This window comes from Chamaea fasciata, unplaced genomic scaffold (assembly GCF_029207755.1).
Source record: "Chamaea fasciata isolate MVZ Bird 193981 ecotype frontalis unplaced genomic scaffold, bChaFas1.0.hap1 SCAF_1, whole genome shotgun sequence".
NCBI classification, from domain to species: domain Eukaryota; kingdom Metazoa; phylum Chordata; class Aves; order Passeriformes; family Sylviidae; genus Chamaea; species Chamaea fasciata.
The window spans coordinates 86,256,541-86,283,778 of NW_027094086.1; the positions used below are offsets into that span (position 1 = coordinate 86,256,541).

General features: G+C 41.8%; 1 protein-coding gene across 1 annotated transcript; it reads left to right on the forward strand.

The window, feature by feature from the left end:
• The first annotated feature begins 205 nt into the window (after positions 1-205).
• On the forward strand, positions 206-26,730 carry LY86 (lymphocyte antigen 86). Its single transcript, XM_066202972.1, has 5 exons — positions 206-497; positions 14,276-14,362; positions 15,809-15,937; positions 22,932-22,984; positions 25,984-26,730. Exons 1-5 carry the CDS (start codon positions 377-379, stop codon positions 26,077-26,079), a joined length of 486 nt encoding a protein of 161 aa, XP_066059069.1. The 5' UTR covers positions 206-376; the 3' UTR covers positions 26,080-26,730.
• Positions 26,731-27,238: the final 508 nt, after the last annotated feature.

Consider the following 27,238-nt stretch of genomic DNA (forward strand, 5'->3'; position numbering starts at 1 on the left):
GAAGTCTTGTCCCAAATGCTTTGACTTCAAGAGGAGAAACTGGCAGCAAGAGGAGAAATAAACACACTGCTGCATTGTTCCAGCAGGCACCAAGGCAGGACTATGCCGAGCAGTGAGTAGGTGTGATTAGCTCATTTGTCATTGGTTTAACACCAAGTAGAAAGCAGAAGTCTAAGTACACGGAAATAACACCCTCCAATTCTGATTAGCCTCTTGTTTATACCACATTGTGGGAAGCTGAGGCTGCACTGGCTTACTGAACGCTTCTGCAGGCACGAATGCTGTAAGTCCCTTGTCCCTTGGAGAAAGGAAGGAACACCTCCCTCCAGAGTGTTAGCAAGAGACAGACGTGATCCTGCAAAATACCACCACCACCATGAAGACATCAAATGCTCTTCTTTTCATCTTAGTCCTGGTTTACATCAATGCCAGCACAGAATGGCCTACACACACAGTCTGCAAAGAGGACAACTTGGAAATACATTACAAAAGCTGTGGTGAGATTTTTTACATTTCCATTTTCCTTTTAGCTGCTCAACAGAGTTGTTCCTATGCAGTGAGTGATGCTTATAAGCTAGGCAGTGAATGGAAGGGTTACACTCCCAAACCTGCACTGGGTTTCACATCTAAAATATTTTTCGTGTTTCAAGTACAGCTGGTTTTGGTTCACACACACACAAATCTAACTGTATTTGGAAGATAATGAAGAGGAAATAATGTAACTTAATTCAGAATAGTAAACTGCTGTGAAAAACCCAGTTTAGCATGAAAGAGATGACTAAGATTTTTATCTTGAAGTTAGATTAAAGACAAAAAAAAAAAGGAAGACCCTAGATCTTTAACTTTTTAACCCCTGGGATGAAACAGGCTCTTCAATGCACTGATCTGCTGCTTTCCTAATGTGCGATGAGGCTGTGGTGATGTGCTTTTCCGTCCTCCCACTTGGAATGACAAGGGACCCAGTGTGACAGTGAGCAGGATTCATGCTCTCTGCCATTACCACCGTGCTTAGCGAGACTTCAGCAGCAACCCTTACCAGAGGCATTTCCCAGGGATCACAGGGTTTTGTTTGTTCTTTAAATCTGTAGAGAAGAAAAGGAGCAAGCGACACTAGAATTAACTGAAAATGAATTCACTGAACGGTGCCTGCTTTCCACCTCTTGCCTTGCTGGCCGTGTGCCTCGCCTATTGTGCTGATCTGCTTTACAACTGGGACAAAGGGAATTAGATTCACAGACGTCTCATTCATTTTCCGCACGTGATTTGAAAAGCTATTCATGGCAAATGAGCACCCTAGAGTTTGTTTTTCCAATTCATCCAGTTACAAAGGGTTTTCCCGGGGGCTTTTCCTCGCCTGTAGCTTTCATGCGGTTTTGCACACCCATTAAAATAAAGCCAGTGAGGGACAAGAGAAGTAAATAAATATTTGTAATGCTATTCTTTACTGGCCTGCTCCCAGGGGACTAAAGTCAGGCTTCACATTCTATAAATGGGTAAAATGCATTAAGAAAATATTTAATTAGATATTGAATACAGTCTTCGGTATTGCCTTCATTTTAGTAAGAATTTATTGCATAAGTTAATTCTGTTCCCTCAACAAGTCTCAGTCAGTATGAGATGCCTTGACACAGAGGCACAGGCTACAGTCTGAGTGAATTCAAAGTATGATGAATTTGTCTGCTGGCATGTGCCAGTTTAATGTTGCTTCTTACTGTGCACATCATTGACCTAGCTAACAATATGCATTTGGTTAGAGTCATTTGTTTCTGTCACTTCCTTTGGTTTACCATGAACAGAAAGATAAGAGGTATATTCATTCAGGGGGAATTCACAGCTTGAGAAGCACGAGCCAGAGATCATTAAGGTCAGGTCCCACCACTTAGAGTGGTCTTCTGTTCTCCTGGACACAGCTATGGGAGATGAAAAGATTACACAGATGTGGAAACAATGCAAGAATTAAACAAGATTCCTTGTTTGAAGTCAGGCTCCTTTCTCCCTTACTGCTCTGTCAGATTAAGGTTGAGGCAATTCACAACTGCCATCACAATGTACTGCCTTGTCGTTTTCCAGGGGCTACCACACATGTAGCATCAGCCCAGGATACACCACCTGCATTATTGCTGATGCAGTTCATAATCCAGCAGTTTCCATAAAGGAGAAGAATAAAAGGTGTTTGGGGTCGAGCCCAAAATCTATAGGTCAGGAGGATCAGTCAAAGTACACTAATCCACATCTGCTACAGAGAAGACAATGTCCTTACTGAGCTCACCGGCAAGCTCATAGTTGTGCCTAAGGTCCTCATCACCCTTTCAGGAGAAGGGGAGCTTTGTCCCTGCTTCATTTCACTCTAAACCATAACTAGATGGGCAGAACAGAACTTTTTCATCTGTGTCCTTCCAATTGTTCTCACCCAGGAGGGCACAGACTTCTTAGTGTTTGACAAGACCGTTTCCCAACAAACCTCCTCATTATAAATCTATAATGGCAGCAAACTCAGAGCTGATATTAGGCAACTGCCCATTCTCTTTAGCTATCTCAGAGGAACACTGCCTCCTATGTCCCTCCAGTCTAAGAAATCCCATTGGTATTTCCTGCTCCACTGAAGATATCAGAGGATGTCCCACTTGGGGGATAACAGAAGCCATAGTGAGGTAACAAGTACAAAATCCTGGGTAAAGGATTGTCTGTTGGCTTCAAGAGGGTGAGGATTTCACCTCTAATGTTGTTACTATAGACTCTAAGATGTTATCAGTGAATTATGATTGAATCAAGTAAAATACAAGGATGTTAAAAGAATTTTAACCAAGTACTTCACAACTTGTTTCTGGAGCTTCATGTCCTCTCTCAACGAATTATTAGAATTCAGTTTGAGCATTTAAAGAGGAGCCAAGTATTCATTTTTGCTTTGCTCTTTATCAGATCCTCTCCTATAATGCAGTAAAAATCTGACTAAAGTCAAAAATATGGGCTAATATAACTGTGATTAATGCGACAGAGAAGTTTACGTAGATAACTGAGAAAGTGTAACCATCTCTTGTACCCAGGAGGAAGTTTCAATTGCTGGTCACAAGCAATTTTTCTAGCTGCATCCTGCTCCTATAGCAGGTAAGATGCAGGAGTGCATCAGGCCCCCAGCTTCAGCCCATGCTCTGGATCCTATAGAGACCATCCCCATTCCCACTCAGCCACATCAGACTAAATGTTCTATAACCAGAACTCCAAGTCATGCATCAAAAGAAAGGGCTAGATTAGATCCTAGTGATCAATACAATGCAACTGTAAAAAAATAATCTGAAAGAAATCAGACAAAAATTCTCAGCAGCAAGTCCATGGCAAGAAAATCAAGCTGAGAGATGGGTGGTCTAAAAGTAGAGTAAATAGACAGTGTGCTGCCTCCTCTATGTAACCGCAGGAGACATAACACCGAGACAGTCTATAAATAGCAAGACATTTCCTATTAGGGCCACTCTTCCTCCCAGGAACAAGTGACAAAAATGAAGGAATATCTCAAATGACCACAAATCACTTTAGAAACCTGGGCAGAGATCCTGAAATAAAAGCAGCACAGGTTAACATCTCTGACTGAGAAAAGAGAACCGTAATTGGCAAGTCTATGCACAGACATGAAAAGAACCGGCTACATAAATGGCCAATTTCTACCCCTTTTAATTTGACTGTAATAATGCTTTTGATCTTTCCAGCTACATTTTAAAAGGCAATTGTCTGGGAAGAGAAGGGCAGGTAGGCAATGGTAATAAAGTGCCCTGGGCAGATTCCAGTGTTATTTGAGTCGTAGGCATCCACTTGGAAGTGCAAAGTGCAATGCAGTCAGAGACTACAGAACATGACTCCCAAACACGTCTACCAGCACCTGTTTCTAGATCATTCATGTAAAGCCTAATTGTCTTAATTAGCCATGAAAATATTCTTATTATGTAGTGCTCAAATGGGACCCCCTTCATAGGGAAAAGCAGGTGATTGCTCTTGCAGACACATGAAAAATATTTTCCAACTATTTTTACAGCTCTCTTTTGAAATGTTGGGTGGGCCTGTATTAACACTTCAGTAGTTCAGAATGCCTGCTTTTGTTTTGACCAGCAAGTTTGGTGATTATTTAATTAAATTATTTAGATTAGGACCTGGGAGATTTCAGAGCTGCCCACTGCCTGAAACTGTGGGTTTCTTTACAGTGCAGAAACAAGCACTGATAAGGAAGAACGTTCTAAAAAACGGTATGGACACCATCAACCATTAAGAACTTCATTTTCTGTGCACTGGAGTAAATAATGGGGAATTTCAGGGAGATCTTCAGAAGAGTCAAAGTAGTAGTATTCCAAGATAACATCTTCAGAAACACTCCCAAGACTATATAAAACACTGCTTGGACAAGATGATATTTTTAAACATAGACAAACATACATTCCCAATTCATATCTGATTTTGTTTTCTTCTGGTTTTCATCTGAAGTGAGGTTAATAGCCGTTAAAGTTTCAGGAGAAGGAGCAAACAATCAGTATTCATTTCAACCTTCTGAATTAAATATGAAATTGGCTGCACCCTTCATAAGTCTTATATCTGTATATCTACAAAATTTAAAATAATAAAACATATACAGGGATATGGGTAAACATCTGCTATAACTCATGTCTTCTGCTAGACAAAGAACCAGGGCAATCTGGTCATCTAGAAAATGATTTTTATGTGACGATGCCTCTTCCAAAACAGAGGTAATTCATGCTGAACTTATGTCCAATGAGCTCCATGTTTGCTTGCATACTTCTATGCCACACTTGAAGCAGTGTCATTTCTATAAACCTTTTTCCTGGCCTCCAGTGGCACAATAGGAGAGAGCAGCACTGCCCACTTCAGTACACACTTGCATTCGTGGATAGAGAAACTCTCATTTGTATGGCTTTACTTTAAATGTACGAGCCCAGATTTGGATCTCTGTTAAAATGGCCCCTTGAACTCAACAGGGTGTAGAATGCTATGTCCAGATAGTGCATGATAGACAGGCTCTGTTAAACTCTGTATTGAGAGAACTTTTTAGTTCTTAAAACAAGTGGAGACAGAGAGCAATTTGCTCACAATTTCCTGATGATTTTTCTGTCCTTTCTGAAGAGTTTCAGGCTTACTAGGGTCCCTCTCACACACTCATTATACTTTCTCCTACATACTGAGAGATCAAAGATACTATTTTTCTTTAATTCCACTTGTTCCTTTTTTAAAAATACGCCTGTGACATGAAGCCCTAATCAATCAGCAATACCAACTTGTAAAAAGTACTGTTAAATTGACATCACTGCTGCACTAATTTTAGAGCATATCACCTTCTATTCTCTATGTCAACTAGCGTAACCAGTCCTTTTCCCTCCCTGACCACACAATTATATTCTTTACTTAAAGGATATAAGTAATCTGATAGCTTCAGTTGGGAAAGAAAGGTCTGCAAAAAAGTTCTCACTCATGCCTCTTCAGGACAAAAATTCTTCTAGACACTTGGTAAAAAGAGGTTCTTTTTCCATTATTCTTTGGGGTTTTGGCAGACAGATTGAGCCAGATGCTTCTCTTGGACTTATTTATTTATTTCCCTCAAACTGTCTCCAGCAATTGCTTCTGCTTCTAAATTATTTAAAGCCACACGACACCAACTCCCCTCTGATCTTTTGTTGCATAGATTGCTAATGGGCAAACAATCAAAGAACTTAAGAATTCCACTTGGAAACCATTTTTTTGTTTGTTTACTCTGTCCAAGCCATCTTACTGTCATAGCTTTGCTGTTGTACTCATCTGGTATAACTTACTTATTCCAAACGGAAGACCAGATGTGTACATGTATATTTCTGGCACCAGATCCTAACAAATTGAAATTATCATCAGAATCAAGGTAGCATACTTATGAGTGCACATGCAAATCTTCTTTTAAAATGTTGGTCCTACCATGAATTAAAACTATCCCATCTATTTCATTCTCCACATCTCATTTAAACTTTCTTTTTTCTGTGTGAACTCTTAGGTGATTCTGAAGAAATTTTACCCTTCTTTCAGGGGGGGAGAGTACTTAGTACGTTTTAAAATGTAAATGGCATAAAGGAGCAGGAGACGATGTCATACCTCCAAGGTACTCTGGCAGAAACATTAGATTCGATACCTAGACTTTAAATCTTCCAGTAAAATCAATATTAATGTTTTCAGTGAGACTAGCAGTAGAGAGAATTAACCTCAGCTGAACTTCTCCAACCAGGCTCTAAATTTTCCCATCTAATTTAGTTCTCAGTGGTTTCCTCAGAGCCAAATTCCTCACCAAATCAATTAAGGTCCTGCACCATGGACTGCAAAAGAGGGTTGTTTATGTGTGACAGCCTCTCCTGCTCTGTCTTCAGCTGATAAATCTAAACTGTTTGGCATGTTTTTCACCTACTCACTTTTGCCACGTCTTTGGTTGCAGTAGCCACTGTGTCACTAAGGTAAATGTAAGGATGAGTGGTAACAGTTCAGAAGGCAAGCCATGGAAAAATATGTTCTCTCCTTTGGAAACATATAGGAGAGACATACCTAAATACTGGTATATTACATTACAGTCAAAAAATACTGTGAGCAAGGCAATGCTGTCATTTGCTATTGAATGATAGCTGAATCTGAGCCTATGAAGGGAGCACTTTAACACACTAAACAGGTAAGTCACAGCCATTTTAACAATTTGATAAAACTTTGAGATTAGCTCCTGTATTACATAAAGCAGGAATTATCAAAAGGCACATTAAGTACATAAAGTCAGGAGCAAGAACAAGCCACAGTTGATAATAAGTGTTCCTATGCAAAGCTTTCTCTGTAAGCCTCAAAGCAAGAAAGCATTGCTACACTTTCTTCACAGTGCCACATCATCTCAGCTGTCATCAAGGCCTCAAAATATCTCTGGATCCTACTATGCTTATAGTTTAGCAAAGAAAATAGAGGCAGGAGATCAGATGCTCACAGCAAGTTAATATCCATCGGGAAAAACATCCTAAGTATTCTAAGAAAAATTAACACCTCAAAATTTAAAAACTGTGTCAGCATTATTGTGTGCTGGTGTTCCTGAACAAACTTTAAGGAGGCAACCTAAAACTAGGGAGGAACAGTGGCCATCAGGGACAAGATGTCCCAATGACCTTTAAAGATTCACCACATACGGAATCAAAACCCTTTGATCTGTTCCAGATGCTGCTTTTAGACTCAAGAGAGCTTCTAGTTGCCAAAAGCTAGCATTTTGAAAACTACCACAAATTAATTCAATGCTTCAGTTTCCTCTTCATCTGAAGATGGATGGTTCCTGTCAAATGATCCAGCGGTGATCAGGCAGGCGGCAGCCCAGCTAGTTTCCTCAGCAGAGGGAGCATGCCATTCCACCTGTAGCTTACTGCCATGCTCCTGTAGTGGATTTAAACCCACCCTGGGAAAATAGGAACATTTAGCCAATGTATATGCTGCTGATTACTGTTCTGTATAATCAGCAGAATAGCTGCTGTCCCAAAGCATGGCATGTGTCTGACAGCAGGGCAGTTTCCAGCAACGTTGGGTTCTATTTCTGACACAAGTCTGAAAGTCTCCTGTGAGTCCCCAGTTATTCTGGCAAGCACTGATGTCCAGAGATCTCAGTCTCAAGTAGGGCACTATGAAAAAATTATTAAAAAAATCCCCACCACACTGAAGAGGGAAGAGACAGCTCTGATTAGGAATACAGGCAGTTACTGTAAGCATCTTATTCCTCCAGTGCATGGTGTTTTCTTACCAACAGAAGAACAAAGATTTTCTCTCTCTAATACAGTCCCTGCTGGGCCTAAATTAATGCAGTATTTTCTTGTTACACTGCTGTAGTTGAAGCCTGCCCTGTCTGCCTTTCTCTCTCAAGCTAACTAGGACAAATCAGGATTATCAAGTACAGATCTATATGTGCTGTCTCTCAAAGCCTGCATCTTTCAGTTTTGTCCTCTTAAACAGGCCTGGATACCAGTCATACCACACAAAGCACAGAAACCCCCCTTTCCAAATACCACCTCTGGCAAAGGCAAGGAAGGAGTCCAAGAGCCTTCAGATACTGAGCCTCCCCTCAAGCCTCAGCTAACAGCTTTAACAAGCCTGCTCTCAGGAAATGTGGTTCAGGCAGGAAAAGGCAGGGAGACTCAGGGCATGTCTTTAATAAGACTACTTTATGCATGCTAGTGACAGCCGCATCTCCAAATACCGCCCTCAGCTGCAGAGAGCCCCTCACTCCTTCTGTCTTCACAGGGGCTTCCCTCCACCTCATCACATCAGCCTGGTGCCAGAAAATCTCTTCCTCTCTTCTCCACCTGGCATTTGGAGAAACCTTCTAAGTTACTGTTTCTTAATATTTGCACATTTGGACATCAATTATACTCTGCAATGAGTTTTATTCAAAATAGCAAGAGACAAAATCTTTGTCTTTTATTTAAACTGATTTTGTAAGACACTGAAATCACCTTGCTCCAAAACTAAGGCCATAAGCAGCACCCAGTAATGCCTGTGCCTTAATTTAACCAAGAAATATATAACTGCTCTGTGCATTACCAGTGTTCAGTATTCTTGGGAGAGGACTGGAAATTATTTAACTTGTATAAACCCTTTTTTTAAATTCAGGTTTTAAGTTTCTTTTGCTAGTGTCATGGGCTTTTTAGTTTATAGATTATACTTAAATCTTTGGGCTTCCCTCTACAGCCACATAAGTTTTGTCAGAAAGAAAGAGAGTTGCTCACTCCACTGGACATCTCCAAAGGCTTTTGGAGGTTTGGGTTTAAGTAACCTCAGAGACCACAAGTTGATAGCACTGTTTGCAAAGGGGAACTCCCACAGTCTGTAACCCCAGGACATGAAGGATACACGAACTCTAATCTTCCCTGTTCCTTCTCCACTATGTTGCCTAAGCAAGCCAGAAAAGTTCAGGTGATAAAACATACAGTGACTTCTGCAAATGGGGCCAGAGTGACTGAACTGAACTAGGACGAAGTTCCAGTCTGAATTAGGCAAAATCCTGGAGCTGGTCATGGCTAAGGCAAATGTCTTGGGATGAAAGCATTCTCAAGGAAGGCACAGCCAGTGTGAGCCTCACGATTTATTCTGCTCTTCTCTGAACAGAGGGTCACTCTGCCCCTCCCAGACACGTCTGGATGTGGCAGTGGCATGCAGTAAAGGCAGCCCCAAAGGGAAGTTCACTGAACTGAAGGTGTTCAGGGAAATGCAGATGCATAACCAGAGAGCTGCTAATTCACCTGATGCTTCTTCCTCATCAGCTTATTAGTAGATTTCAGTGTCAAATATAACCTTGAGCATTCAGGTTAATTTATTTAAATAGACATTAAAGGGAACTTGTTGAACAAATACATAAAGTCTGAAATCCCAAACAGTTCCTCATTCTTTCCCTCTCCTTTTATCACCTTGAATGTTGTAAAGACTAATGATTTAATTTTATTAAGGGCTTTGAAGGTGAGGAGTATTGGGTAATTGCTAAATGTTTCTTCCTTGTGCTAATTTCCATCTCCTCTAGCACCAGCTTGTCCTTATGTGACCCTAGCCAAGTGCAGTTGTGCCATTTCATTCCATTCTGTGGCTAATTTGCTCCTAAAATTATTATTTTGAAACACCCAAAGCTTACCAGTTTGGAGGGTCTTCTTACCATTCCAAAGCTTACACATGTGGACTTTTACAAGCAAAGTTCATCTGTTTACTGCTGCTATTCACTCATACCACTGATTTTCATGCTCATGTGGAAACAATGTGATTTTAGAGCAGATTCAGAAGAGAAGGAAGCCAGAACAGGATAGTTAAAAAGACTGGGGAGGGGGGGGGGAGAGGGGGCGGGAGGGGGGGGGGGGGAGGAGGTGGGGGGAGAAGGAGGAGGGAAGAATAAAAGACAGAGGCTGTTGTACACCAGCGCAGCAAAATTCCTAGAACAGGTGCTTCCCATCTGGCCATGCAGTTTCTGTAATGCCCAGTTAATCATCTAGCAGCTCCGGCTCTGAGGGACATTGCCACAGTGGGTTGGCACATTATCATTCCCAGCTGTCCACTTCATCCTGTGCTCTGGGGATCCCCTCCCACAAGGCTGTAAAGGCAGCCCCTGCCCGCAGCCCTGTGCCTTTGGGTACACCCATGTTCAGCAGGGGCAGAAGCCACTGGCCCCACAGCTGCAGTAACCAGGGCACAAAAGGGAATTCCCATTTATTGTCCTTGTCATTGAGGTTACACTGCTGTAAATGTGTCTGAGCTAATTTACCTAAGACCCTTCTGCCAAGAACAAAAGCAGGGGGAAAAAAAAATCCAGAAAGAAAAAGCCAGGAACTCATCTGAGCCCCTAGGGTGTGCTACACACACCTGCTCAGTGTTCTGAGAAAGACCCAGCCAAACCCATCACTGTGAGCACCTCGAAATAGTAGGTCAGACTGAAATCTTGCGCTGTGGTGGCAGCGCAGATGGAAAACCACACCCCAAGTCAACACAGGAACAAATCTGCACCAGGGTACTTGGGTAAGGGTGAAATGGGCAGTAGGATGTATGAGCTCAGCTGACACTAAGCCATGTAAGGGGTGATAGGTAGCAAGATGCCAGGCACATCCCAAATTCACCTCTCACAAAGCAGGATTGTACTACAGAAGCCAGTCTTCAGTGAAAGTTGGACATTCAGTGCTAGATACAGTTGGGAGCTCAGCATCAGCCACAGCATCAGGTTCAAATAACAGGTCTGAAAGATCTTGGAGTGCATTGATTGTTTACGAAAGCCAAAGATTTTCCCATTTCCCAGAGCAGTTGCCCAAAATTTAGTACTGCCTAGAGAGAAACTTGAGTCAAAATTCTGCTTCTGGACACCTTTCACGCTAGCTGTAAATATGTTGCAGCCCAAGTCCTTCTCACTAGATACACAAAAAAATGCCCTTTTCCCCCTCAGTAAGCAGATCTTCACTGATAAACCTCAATGTGTTTGCAAAATTTCCAACAACATTATGAGTGTTGGTGATATATCAAAGCTGAACTGGAAAAGCAAAATTCTGTAACCAGTTAAAGAGTTTCTAGCTTTAATTATGGGAGAGGGAGCAGATTGAAGGGAGTAGGTGGAGGGAAGTCTGGGAACATACAGTACTGTGCACCATGAAATGTTGGAGGGAAGAGGAAGGCTGAAGGGCAGCCCCACGTATTTTAGAGATCTAACAGTAAATGTTATTGCTCTGCACATGTGAAAGACATAACATGTATTTTTTTCAGTCTAACCAGCTCACTTCAGATTGAGGCAAACAAGGAAGAAGAAGTATTAAACCCCCATAGGAGACACACAGTGACTCACAGTTGTACATCTGAGATGAAAAACAAAACCGGCAATTGCCTTGAGTTGCCTTGGCCACAGGAGGGACTCCTCACGATTTAAGGCAAGAGGGGTATAGCACAATCCCTTAGTGCATAAAGCCCAGCTGAATTTACCGACTCCTTCTCATGTGGCTAAACCCCACCAATTTCATTAATTTCCTTATAGTAACAACGTTTCTCCCTACATGTTTGGGAAACCAGACTCCCTGGCATCATAGCTTTAGCAACACAGCCATTCTTTCAGTTGATTTCAGCAGGAGGCACCCATATATGCCACAGTATCTAAGATTGCAAAGCTGGATTGCTAAATCTGAGCAGGAATTTCCACAGGGATGGTCAGAAAATTAATTGGGGTGCTTTTGGCAGTGGAAAATTTCACATTTCTCAGCAACAGAATAACAACACAAAATCCAGATGCTTCAATTCACAATTTTTCCTGGAATTTCTCATGTGAGTGCTTCCACACTCTCTTCTTCTCTGAGGACCCAACGACACCTCCTGCATATGTCAGGATCCTGTGCTGCATCACTAGCAGTGCAGTAAAAGACATCCATGGCTACAATGCCCTATGAAATCTGTCATCTGTCAAAGGAACTCAACCCATAGAAATAAACAGACATCCAAACTAAAATAAACGTGAGATCAGGGTTTTGTAAGAAGCCCAAGCTTTCCAAAAAAGCTTCATTTCATAAACATGCCCTTTTCACTCAGTTACTGATGAGAAATTTTAAACTAAAAGTTCAAATTCTAGCCCTAACACCACAATTTAATTTGTTCATTAAAGCCTAGTCTCTTTGAAAAGAGAAGAGCATCATATATGTTCTATTGCCATGTTTGACCATAACTCCCCCTTGAAAATGCATAACCAACAATTTTAGTAACTTGACAACCAGCACTGTTTGTAGGCATCAATGCCCAAATAGCTCTGAATCTGAGCAGCTCCTTCCTGAACCTTATCATCACACCACACACCAAACAGAAACAAGAGGGGCCCTAGCAGAAGTCCAGAGGAAAGAGGAAACCAAGCCCTGAGAGATGGTAGAAACCAGAGGGGAAGCAGGAGTAACAGTCCTGGAGAAAAGAGAAGTTTGACATGCTTTCCAGCTGGAGCAGGAAACTGCTCTCCTAACCGATTCCAACAGCTTCTGAAGCTGCAAAAACAAAGCTGGAACTGACAGGAATAAGAAAAAAGACAACCTCCTGATTGTGGTCACACTTGATAAACAACTCCAGGCACTAACTTTTTGTCCCAAGCAGATTATGCAACTGGCAGAGACTGCTTTAGTGGTGTGGAGGTGTCCTGGTTTAGGGCAAATTTGGGAGGAAACTTCCAAAGAGGTCCCTCTAGAAGGCAGATTCAAGTGGCCCCTCTCGCAGCTGGTTCAGGAAAATATTTCCTTGGAGAAAAGTGAACAAAATCCAGCACAGGGACACAGAGCTTTGGAAATACCAGTGCTTTTTATCTCCCTCCTTTGAACAGTCATTTTAATTTACTGGAATTTAGGGCTCGGGTACTCCTGTTAGACCACACTGATAATCTGTGGACTCACAAAGCCTGGCTTGGTTAAAGCCCTCCAGTCCTGTCAACATTTTCATTCATTCTGTGATTCCCTCTAAGCAATCAGGTTTTGGTCACACAGGCTTGCTGATTGCCAGCTCTTACAGCTGTGGGGCACTGCTGCAAAAACAGGGTTAGACTTTGGGGGGATGCTGACTCAGCCTCACAGAGGACACTTGTGACTCAAGTTTCACCACAGCATCAAAGGAAAATTCTCCCAGCCTGTTATTTTCAACTCGGTGAGAAGGTTAGCTCAAGCAACAATAACTCAGAAACAGAACTCAGTTCCCAAGTCTATATTTGTCACTACCGGATCTGTGTAAACCAAGGAGCCTATGGCTGCTTCTGCACATGCCACAGTTGCTCCTCTTCTTTCCACAGAGAATGATGTTGGATGTACAGGCTGGCTGGAAAGCCATAATGAGGGACAAAACAATGCCTAAAGCAAGTTTGAGGCTCAGGGTATTTTTCCAAATTGGCCAAATCTTTTCCCTCCTGCCACAGATTTGGAAAACAAACGCACATTCTATTGGTTGTGGCAGCTGAGCTGTCAGAGGTTGCTGCTGCCTGTCACCAGAGTGACGTGTCAGCAAGCCTTCAGGCACAGCATTAAGTCTCATGGAGGCCAGCAAGGAAGAATGTAGAAGTGGAAGGAAAACAATTATGTTTTTACAAGAGTTTAAGAGCTTTTTGCAGAGAAAGGGATACTGCAGGATTTGGAAAGAATCACGTTCATGACAATTATCAGGCAAAGGGCTCCTTTTGGGCCCACAGCTCTGCTACAGTCTCCCAGAAAAGGAGAAACGTAGAATATTTTCTGGCTTAGAAATATCACAAGATGGTGGACCCAGAAAAAAGTGCTGCAGTATCTTAGTTAACACAATTTTTTTTCAGTTTTGGACTTTCCATCCCCCTCCAGAATTCAGTTTCCTAATCAGCTTCACCAAGCCATCTTGTGATACAAATTAATTAATAAACATCTTCATAACCAATTGCTCATCAGTACTGAGGGAGGAATGGCAACGTGCAGAGTCTGGGAAGAGCAGTTGTGATGAGACTTCACTATTGCATACGTATCGGCTACTCACCATTTTGGGGAACTTGCTTTCTTTGAACTTGGTTAATTTTCCTATACAGTAGATTCTAGCCTCACACAGGTTATCATCTGAGTGTGCTTCAGACTGAAGGGGGAGGAAGGACAGAAGTAGCTATTGAATGCAGAGTATGGGAGCTTTGAGCACTTCTTGGTGAACTTTTAAGGAATATGTAATTTTTTTTATAACACTTCTATACTTTATTTTCTTCTACAGTCAGTGTCTCATTAAAGATACAACTTGTAACCCACTGCTTTGTGTCTTCAAACAGATCCTCAGCAAGATTTTGCTTTCAGCATTGACCATTGTTCTGATATTGTAACCCACACCTTTAACGTCAGAGCTGCAATGGTCCTAAGTAAGTGAATTGCTACTTTCTTATGCTGTTCACAGGTAATTCATGTGTAGGTGCTGGTATTAAGAAGCAAGCAAGGATGACAGTCTCCTATAAAATATGAATGGGCTTAATTTCTTAGAAGCTTCAAAACCTGTGCAGGGTTACAAAAATGTCAGTTCTGTTACCAGCTCTGCCTCAGACTACGTATATCACGTTAAACAGGTCATATCAGCCTTTAGCCCCTATTCTGGTCCTACTCTTCATTTGCACACATGGACAGCCAAGGGGGGGGGGGGGGGGGGGAGGGGGCGCGTTCCCTTGAGCTCATGATCCTCATAGCTAAGTCTTCTGGGGACAGTCTTGTTGAATGAGACAGCTACAGCACCCACACTCTTCTGTCAGTACCTCACCAAATTTCCAAGGCTGTGACCCTTGCCGGTGGGGGACTGAATGGACTCCCAGAGAGCAACGTGGGGTCACCTCTCTCTCCCTCCTGGGCATACAAAGAACCATGCTAGGAAAGTGCTGGCCTCAGGCAACAGTCATGCCAGTTTGCCACCTGCACTGGCCAAAATTACACCCTTCAGCATTTGACTAATCAGCAATAAAAGGTAAAAAACGGGTGCACAATTTATATTAGCCATAGCTTGCTTAGTGATTATTTCACAGGAAAGTCACCTCTTGCAAACCTGAGCCCCAAGCTCATCTAGATCCTGTACTACCAGAGCATAAATATGAAAGTCCTGCTGTATGCTCTTGGTGCTGAAAATAAATTTGTGTGCCAAATGTCTTCTAGCACCTGGGAATGCTTCCTTGCATGCTAAGGGTCTCCCTTCCTGTGAGACATGCAGCCTATTTGTCCAGGAAGCATCAGTTTTCAGGTGGCTGCACAGGTAAACAAGCCTGAAAAAAATTGCACTACAGACATTTCCCACAAGTCAGAGTACAGGACCTCTATCTAAATCCAGTAGCCTCCCTGGCTCTGCCTGTGTCAGCAAGCCAGGCATAAGCAGGCAACCTCCTAGCACTGCCAAGCTGCTGTGTTGGTCCCTGGCACATTTGGCTCAGGCCAGTTACTGATTTCCCAGACAGCAGTTACAGGTCACAGGCTGCTCCCAGCAGCCTATTGGATATGATCCCTCTGCTAAGAACACAAGAAAAGTTTAGATATAAGGACACAAAGGAGATTTGCTACACCATTTGACCTCAGAGTCAAAGAATGGTCATGGGCATAATTTATTTAACAATCAAGATAACTGCTATCATGTCCCCTGTCACGTACCTTGAGGGTCCTAGAGACCTGTTCCTGAAGCAGAGATTTCTATGTATCAGAAGTCCTCTATGAAGAGAAAATGTCTAATGGCTCAAACAGCAGGGAGGAAAAAAATAGAATCTTTTTTTAAAATAAAGTAATAAACCTCTTTATCCTTGCACTTTCTCTGAGCGCTTTTTCTGCTTTGTGTGTAGGACACAGCATCGAGGAACTCTATGTCAAGCTGGACATGATCATAAATGGAAAGACTGTCTTAACCTACTCAGAGACGCTTTGTGGGTCGGGTCATTCTAAGCTTATTTTCTGTGGAAAGAAGAAAGGAGGTAATTTAGGTAGCACTCTAAGTGTTTGATGGCTACTGAATACTCCAAGCAGGATGCACCCGCTGTGCTGTTGACTGCACCAATACATCGTAATGTTCTGTTTACTTCACCAGCATGTTAATGGGTGACAGGAACACAGTAGGACAGAGACATTTTAATTTAAGGGCCTGCTTTTCCCCCCAACCTGTTTGCTTGCTTTACTTTTAATCACAGATCATTGCACGCACATGGGATTTCAAGTCCATTAAAAATAACTGTGGTTATGTGACCCCCATCCACCAGCAGAGTGGTTCATAAGCCCTATTTAGAGGCATGTGCTTATCATGTGAGCAAGAAGTATGACAAAAATAAAGGCTAGTTCTGTAAAAGAAATGGCTAAGCAAACAAACAACCATTCTGAACATGCTCTTCACTATTAAGCAAGTCACATATCCTGTCCTTAAAGGCAATTCTTTAATCACTTTATGAGAAAATACGCTTGAATAAGGATATTTGGAACAAGATACTATTTGCTACCATCTATGGTTTGCATCTTGTTTCTGTTCAACACGTGCCTATGAAGCAGTCAGATGAATTCAGCTTATGCCCGTCACACTGCCAGCTGATGAAGACCCGCTCTAGTTGGTTTAGAGTGCTATTTCTTGTCCCCAGAAAACAGGCATCTTGGGCCCAGGTGAGCCTGGGCACCTCAAGGCCCCGTCTGCCATCACCCAGGCCAGGTAGTGCCAAGTTAGCTGTGCCATTTCTGGAAGAGCTATGATAATGCTTCTGGACTGCAGTAGTCACGTATCCAGTAATTTTTAAATCCCTCTTACATCAGGATCATCTGTTTAGGCTGATTTTATATAAAACAGGTAGAGCCACAGAGAAGCTCGAGTTGTCAGAGCACCAGTTAGTTACAGAAGCTCTGCTTTCCTTCCTTTCACTTGCATCTTCAAGCTGATAAGAATGCAATAACTCATGTGCAAGGGCCATGAGTTTAAAGACCATTCACAGCACTACTGCTAAGACAGCCCCTGGAAAATTACTAAGACATTTCATGCTGCGCAAAACTATCACAAAGAATAATAGAGAAACGCTGCATGAGCAACAAATTATGTAAATCCTGTAAGCCAGATAGACAAAAAAATTAAATTCAGAAATTTCTTCAACTGTGTATTGAATTACAAGAGGAGAAAACCCACCCACAGACCTACTGAAAAACTATCTTATTCTGATGAAGTACTTAATAACATCCTTTAGTGAATACATTAAGGAGAAGTAGAGTCAGTCCTGAGCTGAGCACAATAAGCTACAAAGCCAAAACCTCCTGGGGTTTCCAAGTTTCTTAATCTTAAACTGACGGGCAATTGTTTCTGTTAATTGAAGTACATTATGATATAAACACACAGTTGGTTGTTTAAATAATACTATACATCTTCATTTAGAAGTATCCCTACTTTAGTGCAATGACGTCTGCCATGCACTTTTTAATACACACCTTCTTATTCAGTAGCTGTTTTTATTTAGTAATTAAGTAACAGCAGGAAAGAAGTGAACTTTCTCAGACAGGTTCAAACTGAAAATGGGGTATTTCTTAATTAGTTGGCAGTTGAATCTATCCCATGTTTTAGGACAGAGAATTGAGCTGAAAGACCTATTTAAGGCAGTTCAGGCATAATTTACCATATTAGCATAGCTGTAAATATGACATAATGCCAGTGCAGGAGGGACAACTTGTGAATGCCCAAGTATGCAGACTACTAAGACACAGGAGAGCAGAGAGCCCTTTCAACTGAAGCTTTTCATGGAGAGCCTGTTTTTCCCTGTTTTATGGGCAACATTTCCAACATCTGGCCAGACCTGACCTGAGCTTAAATATAGTTTCACACAGAATTTGCTTGCCTCTCACAAGGAGGCCAAAAATTGCCTGCTCCTCCCTCTCCCAAAATTAGACAGAACATCATCCTTCTACAGGTTTTGTTGATCCACTTACTTGTGGGGAAAAGCAGAGCAGAACTTACAAGAAAAAGACACTTTTAAGAGACGGATGTGGGAAAGTCTTACTTATTTGAGGGAAGTCTTTTTTTTTATTATTTATATTTGCTCTCCTATAAGGCTACAGTTTTTTCATGACTGGAAATACTCTCTGTGCTGGAAAGACTTAATATAGCTGGAGACTTCATGTTCGTCATAATAATATAGTATTTACTATATTTGTTAACCAAAGGTCATGTCTGGCACTGCTCAGACTTATAAATAGGATTCCAAGATTATTTTTCTTTGAGCTACATACCTGTTGTGAAGTTGTTAGCTCAAAGTTTGCAAAGAAATTTGCCATTGTCTATGTAGGAACAATAGCAACAAAATTGCTAAATTCTTGGTGGCATAACATGAACTCAGGCCTTCCTCTTTTTTAGTAGAAAGTGCTGTTTTTTCCCCATTTCATGCAAAGAAAAGAGTTACATAAGATTTAACAGAGTTCCCAATGCAATCACTAAAATCATAGTGGAAGTTCTACCAGGGTAATATTAAGTAACATGCCAACCACAGCTTGCAGGCTTAAGCAAAGCTACCTTATAAAAAGACAGCTGCATCCTCTGCAAGTTTTCTTTCAGGCTCAACTGACAGAGGCACCATCAGAGCACTTGCACAATTCCTTGTGCACGCTCCCCAGACCTTAGAGAAACCCTCATCTTGCTTCAGACCTCCATTCTATTACATTATTGTCCCTTTCAGTAGGTGTTACAGTGAGCAAGTTTCTAAAATAGTATTTGTGAATAAAAGTATAGAACATAACATGAATTAAAAGAGTGGCTATCACATTGAGAATGTAGGTAGCTGTTTCTGAGAAACAGTTACACCACAAAGCTAGGTCTTTGGGCTGACACACGGTGCCATTTTGCTTAGCCTCTTCATCTCACCTTTTCCTCACCTGTAAAAAGAGTGAATCTCTCTCACCTGGCCATGTATTTACATACGTTTTTTCCCACTCAACTATACATCTATAGCTGGCAGTTATCAACATCATTCCTACATCCATAGCACCCACAGAAGCTGTGTGTCAGTTGCAAGATTGTGTCCTAGAAGAACTCCAACATTGAAGTTAAGCATTGAAGTTCTAAAAATATTTAAAACATAGAAAAAGGAAGAGGTGGGTGCAGATGTACAGGGCCTTTATATAGTACAAGAGTGTGAGAACACATAAAGATTTTCAGTGAAAGGAAGATTTGAGAAAGAGGAGTGAGAATTTCATTATAGGTGTTTAGTCAGGAAGGAGAGGCATCTTCATGACAAATGATAACTAGTAATTTGAAGTAATCCTCAGGAAGTTCTTACTTACACATTTGAAAGCTCTGCCTCAGACTGGAAGCTACTAAAGGCACGCTCACTAGCAGTGAAAAGGACTAAGTCAGTTTTGGTAGAAACAACAGTGAAAAGCTGCTACAAAAATACAATAGTATCACCTTGATTCAGTGGCCCATTAGAAATATTTTATAGGAGCTCTACAGAAACCACTTTCAGATAAATCTACAAGAAGAAGGGCTGAAAGCACATCACTGATGACAGCATGCTTGACAGGTACCATAAATTACCAGCAGCCCAAAAAAAGAAAAAGGGGAGTATTTAATTGGAAAAATGCACTCATGGTTTATGCTCTTCCAAATGTGTGAGCATTTTTTGCAACCACATTTGGGCTTTTCTCTAGAAAGACCACAGAATTCTTTCAATGAGATAGGCTCAGTGTTTGTGACAGCTACACTTACTGCAGCAGATGTGTTCATCCTCTTTCAATGGAGGAATGTAAAAATGTAGGAATATGTGGAGAAAAAAGTCATATTAAGGATGCTGTGATAAACTGCAGTCCTTCAAGCCTTGGAGGATGTTTACACTTCTGGAATTATAGCAGAAATCCCCATGCAATTGGAACACTAAATGGTCTTTGAAAAGCCTGATCCACTGAGGAGGTTTCCATGGTCCAAAGTGAATATGAATTATAAAATTCAGCAGATTTATGAATCCACAGTATTCCCTGACAGGTCTCAAATAGCTGAAAATGAAAGCTGCCCTTGCTTTCCTATAAGGACATACTTTCAAAGCAGCATAGTTTCCCCCTCCCCATTGAAGCAAGGAAGGTCACGGGAGTTTTCCAAAGGACTGGTTGCAGAACCACAGAATTGTTGAGTTGGAAAGGGCATTTGAAGGTCATTTAATCCAGTTCCACCTACTTCAAACAGGGCCATACGACAGCCAGTTGGCCCAGGATCATGTCCAGGCCAAGGTTTTTAGATATATCCAAGGCTGGATGCTCTACAACCTCTCTGGGCAACCTCTGCCAGAGGTCATATAGCCTCACAGTAAAAAAAGTCTTTCCTGATGTTCAGGAGAAACCTCCTGTGTTTTAGTTTGTGCCCACTGCCTCTTTGCCCTGCCACTAGGCACTAGTAGAGAGAGCCACGCTACATCCTCTTTTACAACCCCACTTCAGGTATTTGTACATACTGACGTGCAGTCCCCTAAAGTTTTTGCTCTCTAGGCTGAACCATCCCAGCTCTTCAGTCTCCTCTTTGGAAAGGTGTTCTAATCCCTTAATATGGTCCCTATATCAGTGGCCTTTCACTGGACTCTATCCAATAGCTCCATATGATTCAGCTGTGAACCACTGCAAGACCCCTGGTTAAAAAGAGTTAAATAAGGCTAAAGCTGAAGCATAAAGCAGTAAATGTGGACGTCAAACTGGACAAGCAGCACCCTCTTCTCAAACTGGACAAGCAGCACCTGCTGCTCTGCATTTGAAGGCTCCCTAAAAGATAATACAGTCCATGACAGTGATTTCTTTGATAACTGAGGAAAGGCATAGCTACAACACATCAGAGCAATCAAGGAAAACTTCTCAGAGTGGGCTGAGGCAGAGCCCTGAGACTGCATTCATCTAGTTACTTTATCACAGTGAAGTGTGTGGGGAAAAATAGCTTCTACCTACACTAGATGAGAGATTAGCATTGCCATCATTTCAGAAGCAAATTTATGGCCTGATGACACCTACTTCAGTTTAAAATACAGGCTTTGCAGAGCCTGAATGCTGCATCTATGTTTTTTAATTCTGGATTACTTTCTGAGAGCCTAGATGAAATCCTAACAAGCCACATGATCCAAGAGAAGCTTCCATGTTCCTGTGCAGGACTTTGAGTGATTATTCACAGCCCAGTTTCCTCTCCACTCTCCTCTGCTGTCATCCAAGAATTGCTAGGCTGTGAGTTGACTGAAGAAAAGGTAGTCCTAGAAGGCTCTCCACTGAACAAAAGGACAGGCAAAGCACGAGCCCAGCCACTGCATGGTCCACACCGCCCTGAGGGGGTAGCTCCCAATATGCCTTAGATCACATCACACACACAGCTCAAGTCCCAGGGGAGTCACTCATCACCTACATTATGCAGTCTTCAGTGCCTTTAATTCCCATTTAGAGTCTATTAAAGCTGTGAATTGAGAGGTGGGCTGTACTGTATTTTTAAAAAATTTGAGTCACCGCTCTTTGCAGTGGAGATGTGTCAGACTCCTGGGCTCTTGCTTCATGCACAGAAGCGAGCGGTGATGGTGACTGCTCTCTGAAAATAATAAGACTTCTTGCTGTCCACATGAATTAGCCAGGGTTACAGAAGGGAATTAGTACAGTACATTTGCTGTAGCATAGTTTATCAGTTTGAGATTGACAAGCCAAGACATACTTATTCTGTTCTCTGTTTTGGGATTAGGCTTTTCAGGGCAATGCTGTGTTGTTTTGCATCTTCCCCACCTCCCAGGATCATCAGGGCGTCACATTAAACAAACTTCTCATTAATGCAAAAGTGTAGAACACTGGTGATAGCTCATGTTTCTCCTTTTCCGAGTTTATATTTATTGTCATGATTCTTTCATATAATTTTGTTACAAGACGAACATTTCATGTCGTGTGTGGGAAGAACTTTTGTGGACTGTTTTCCAAATCCGTGCATGGTGAGATGGACCATATTATCTAAAGATGTTACAAAGGTTTTATGCAACCTTTCACAAGAAACAGTTTAAACCAACAGTGAGACTAGACTAAGACAAGTCTCTAGAAGTGACAAGCATCAAAATGCCAGCACACACTCATATAAACATGATGAAACACTTACTCCTCTGTCACTGTAAAAGTAAGGAATATTTCATGACACCTACAAAGAAGAATCCTTAAACAGTTCTTAGACTTTTCCATGACTTGTGTGGGGCAAGTTGTGCAAGAAATTCTGAAATACTGAAACATCTACAAGGTTTATTTTCAGTCAAGTCTGCACAGTTTGGCCCAGTAAGCTATGAGAAAGTAGGAGGAACTGCAGAACAGCTTGCTAATTCTCTCCATTAATGCCAAAGTTGCCCTTTCTTCAACAGCCAAGAGCAGGGATGCCTTACACCATTAGGGAGATGAGGATTGGAAGGTGGAACTCCCAGGCTCTATTCCAGTCACCAACAGAGTTGTGATGTCCCTCAGCAGAGAGACAGACATGTTCTTATTACTTTAAAGTCATGTTCAGCAAGCAGTCAGAAGTCCACACCTACACAAACACTCAGCTCAGACTGGTTTTTCTGAAAGTTACCAAAACAGTACAGTTTGACTGCTGAAGCTGCAGGTGTTTAATAGTCCATGCTAAAGAACTTGAGTCTGGTAGTCCCCCCCTCCCCTTTCATTTTCAGGATGTGCGATGACATAGGAATGCCCACCTGGTTGTGCAAAGACATGCCCCCCCTTTTCTATTGACATGTGCTGCAGATGCTCCTTGAGCCCAAGCTCTGCCTTGCTTTCCCCATAAGGCAGTATACATCCTGATATTTCCCTCAAGAGGGCTGTTGCAGGACTGTGTGTGGAGCATTTTGCAGTTCCATAATACTTGTCACTGGAGGCTTTGAAATGCCATTACCAAAAAAGCATCTATGATCAGCTGACTTTTTCCTTCATGTGCTGCATGTCTAACCATCCATCACCATTGTTGCTTTCCAGAACATCTCTATTATGAGGGACCAGTCACGCTGGGAATCAAAGAAATCCCTCAGGTAAGTTGGTCACAGCTGTGTTCCCAAGCAGAAGGGCTTTCTGGATGAGGTATGGTCAGTGTACTACCAGCAATCACACCAGCACATTCCACGCTTCCCCAGCTGGCACACTGGATCTGATAGTGTTTTATATGAATAATCCTTTTCAATATGAAATTAAGTGGCTTTGTTTATGATGAGTCACAGAAGCACCACTATCCAGAGACCAATTTTTTTTTTTTTTAGGATAGCAGATGTCTGTACCAGCATTAAGTCTGACAGCCATAGAGTTTTTTAGTAGGCTCCCCCTCTCTTACTCTTAAAACAGCAAGAAAAGAAGCAGTTCCAGGGGACTCCCAAGAGACCAAGGCTGCAATTTTGCTCAGTCCTTAGTGAACTGAACAATTTGGAGAAGCTCATTCATCCTCTCTGACTATAAAGGCAATTTAGATAGCTATTGCAATTGAACGTGTTCCACTGTACATACACAGTGTCAGGCAAAGAGACCAAGGTCTTCTAGGTGGCAACTGAAGGTAAAAGTTATGAGGCCAAGAACACTTTCTCTGGATTTATGGAGCCTTAAAACAAGAAAATAATTTCTTAGGAAGGTGAGAAAACAGGCAGTATTCTAGGCACTGCTCTAAATTTCCTGGTCATCCAGTACAGATGCTTTTTACTGGCAGCCTTCTCCACACACAGCTAAGTCTCCTTCTAGAAGTTCAACTGAACCACACTGCAAAAAAAGATAGATCTCAAATGCTGAATGCAACAGCCTCTTAACTGGGCACAGCATGAAGATATATTTGATCAGTACGTAACAAAGGATTTTTTAGAGACCTGCAATGAAGAGGTTGGATCGAAGGGAAGAAGGCAAAGTCTTTGATTATCAAGGCATCTTGTTGAGAATGTGGCAAAGAAAGGATCACAGTCACCACTGCAAAAGCATAGAGTTCAGGTGGTCAGTCAAATACTCCTTAGATTTACTCAGAGAGGCACAGCATGAGCTCTCATTTCTTCAGCAGCAGACATAAAACGTATGTCAGAGGCTCAAAGATGAGGTCTGGGATCAGCTCAGCACTGGATTGCTCCAGGCAGGAAAAGAAAACAGGATCAGAACAGGAATACAGAACAAAGACATGAGTCCCAAAGAACTGGGCTTGCCAAGACCTGCAGAGGTGATAACAAGGATAGCTGGCTTCTGGGAGGATTGAGCCTCCCTCCGTAAGTGCTACCATCTCATATGTCTCAATCCTCCTTTGGTGACAGCAGCAACCAGCACCTTCATTTTCCCAAGGCTTTCACACAGGAGGCTGGACTCCCTTTATGCAGGCTGCTATCCCACCCTAACCAGCCTGCTTCCCTGAAGGCTATACCTACAGAGGCTATATTGAGGCCTTTTGATGTCTCACACAGGAGTGCTTGAGCTCAGAACAATCAGCATCCTGCTCCAGGAGCAGCTTTACTAATGTACTTGTACTTGCGGTACTTACATACTTACGTAGTAAAGCCCCAAGACAAACTGAATAATAGGTATTTAAACCAAGAAGAAGCCATAGAAACATGCAGACAGACCACTAAAACTCCAGTTCTGGGCAAATTAGCTGAATTTTCAGCTAGTTTCTGGAGCCAGAATCTCCAAGACTGATCACAAGCCTCTTTTAATAACATTTTTCACCACAAGCAAAAAATTATCAGAAGGAGAAATAAGAAATCTAATCCCTAAGAAGCAATGGAAATAAGTTACTATGAAGCCTCTTCCATGAATTAAACTATAAGCTTTTAGAGAGTTAACGTGCTTATGAAAAAAGGAATAGGAAGCCTCTTTTGTTAATTAATAAATCAGGCAAATAACACCATCCACCATGCTGACAAAAAGGAATGATTCCATACAGCAATCGACTTCTGCTCATTGCAAAGAACAGCCTCATCTGAGAAACCTGAGAGATGTTTGCACGCTCTACTCAGGAATTACAACCAGGCTCTATTTTCAAGAGTATGTTGCCATTGGGCTTCTCTCTAAATTGAGATTTTACTCTTAACTTGAGTAAAATTTTACCCTTACTCTGTGAGGACGCAGGTCAGATATTGCTTTAAAAATCCCATTGTAAAAGGGAAATGCCAAGAAACCTGACTTATTCTAGCCATGCCTCCTTCTACTCCAGAACCAGAAGGGGTCTAAACAGGACAAGAGCATCCTGTGGTTCAGAACAAGGAGGTCACTGCTGCCAACGTCTCCTACTCCACATTTTGTTCCCCTGTGTGCTCCAGCAAAAAAAAACAGAAATAACTACTGCAGTGCCAGCAACATACAGTGAATAAAATCTAGTTCACCTCCTCTTCCAAATCTGTAAAATCTGCCTTGGTCACCTGCCTGTACAGTGCTTGTCCTAGTGTCTGGAGAGAGCCATTTTGACCAATATGAGATAGCCATGGCTTCTCTTAATGTTCAGATTTTTTTTTGCACTGTAATGACATAAGTTCCCCCCAAAGCCTGAATTCATCATTTCAACTACACAACTGGAAATTAGACTACTTCTTGTTTTATTATATAGGAATTTGTTAGAGATTGAGTCATCTATACACACATTTCCCCCAGTGTGCTCTATTATAAATATTCATATCAGTAAGACTGAACAACAAGATCCATGTAAGAGAAGTGCCAGAGAACTGGGCACCTTCTTTTCCAGTTACTGAACAGCACAGGCCATATTGTGCTTGCTTATAAGAATCATGAGAATCTACACAGATTTGAAGGGATTTTTTAGTGCAGCAAAACCTTTCATTCCCCTTGCACTGTTTAATTTTCAATTGTGCTGTCAGCATTGATATCCCTGAGGAGAGTTTTTTTGGCAGAAAATATGGGCATGTCCTTTACCACCTCCAAAACATTTGGACCAGGAAGGTTTTGGAGGAACTTGATGGCAAAAGCATTGTTCTGTTTCTAGAATGAGGAGTCAGAAACTTAAGCAGTTATATAGTACTGATGGGCTAATCTCTTTCTTTGCATTTGTCTCATACAGGGAGATTACACTCTTTCAGCAAAGCTGACTAATCAAGATCACGTCACTGTCGCTTGTGCCGATTTCACTGTGAAAAATTATTTAGACTATTATTAGCAACAAACCAATTTCATGAAAGCTACAGACTACCAACATTATCCAAGGCAAGTAGGCTGCTTGCATGCTACAATGACTCTGAAGAAAATAATCCTCATATGGTGATTCTTATGCTGTTCCTCTTTATAATTTGCTATTTTCAAGGAGTTACTAGATCCTCTAGTGGTAATTTTATCTCTAAATGCACACTGTAGTCTACTTTTTTCTTCTAATATATACAGCTGTAAGAAGAAAGTATCCAATACCAACACTCTCCTCTTAGGATGAAAATAGCAAGAGCCAGAACAGGCGAGAGCCTAAACACTTTTTTGCAGTAAGTTTTGGAGGTATCCATTTCTAAAAGAGGCTAGAAGATGACTTTCACATATATCACATATTATGCAGTTACAGAACTCAACATCTTAAATCTTCTCTGGAGCCTGCCTGGAGATTCCACTTGCACAGCTTTTGTTATAACCACAGAACAAAAGCAAATAGGATGAACATGCCTTTTTTCCAGTGATCGATGTACTGTCACTAGATTCATATCATTCTAGTCTTCTGGAGTCTCCTGGAATTTTTTGTTCTGTGATGTCTTTAAGCGATGTGTGAATCATTCTGTACCTAGGCTATGTGCTCTTCTTGCTTCTCAATAAATTCATAATGAAAGACTATTTTTTCTCATATCTTGTCATGATCCTAGGATCTCTCCAAAGTTTAACGGGGGAAGGGGAAGGTGATGATGAGGGAAATAAGTTCAAAGAGCACATTTTAAATATGAAGTATCAGTCATGTTTACACATGTTTTATATTCACAGAGGACAAACTGTTCCTTGCTTTGAAGCCCCAGGAGAAGTAACACAAATTATATTCCAAGTGCAGGACACCCCCAAACTATCTAATTCCAGGAGCCTTTGTAGCTGGCATAGCTGATGGGTAGATAGATAACCAAGCATAGGGCAGCACATGGGATTAGGATCTTGGGTTGGAGAGTGTAGGGACCTGTTTGGGATCCTGCCCTGGAGTAGGGTTGAGTTATGATTTGAAAAGGTGTGGGCAAGAATCAGAGACACAGGAGGCTCCTGCAGCTGAGCACAAGTTTACAAAGGCTGATCACAAGCATTGGGCTGCACACCTCATGTTGGAGGGGTTCAGCATGTACAGCTAAGGCAGTTGTGGC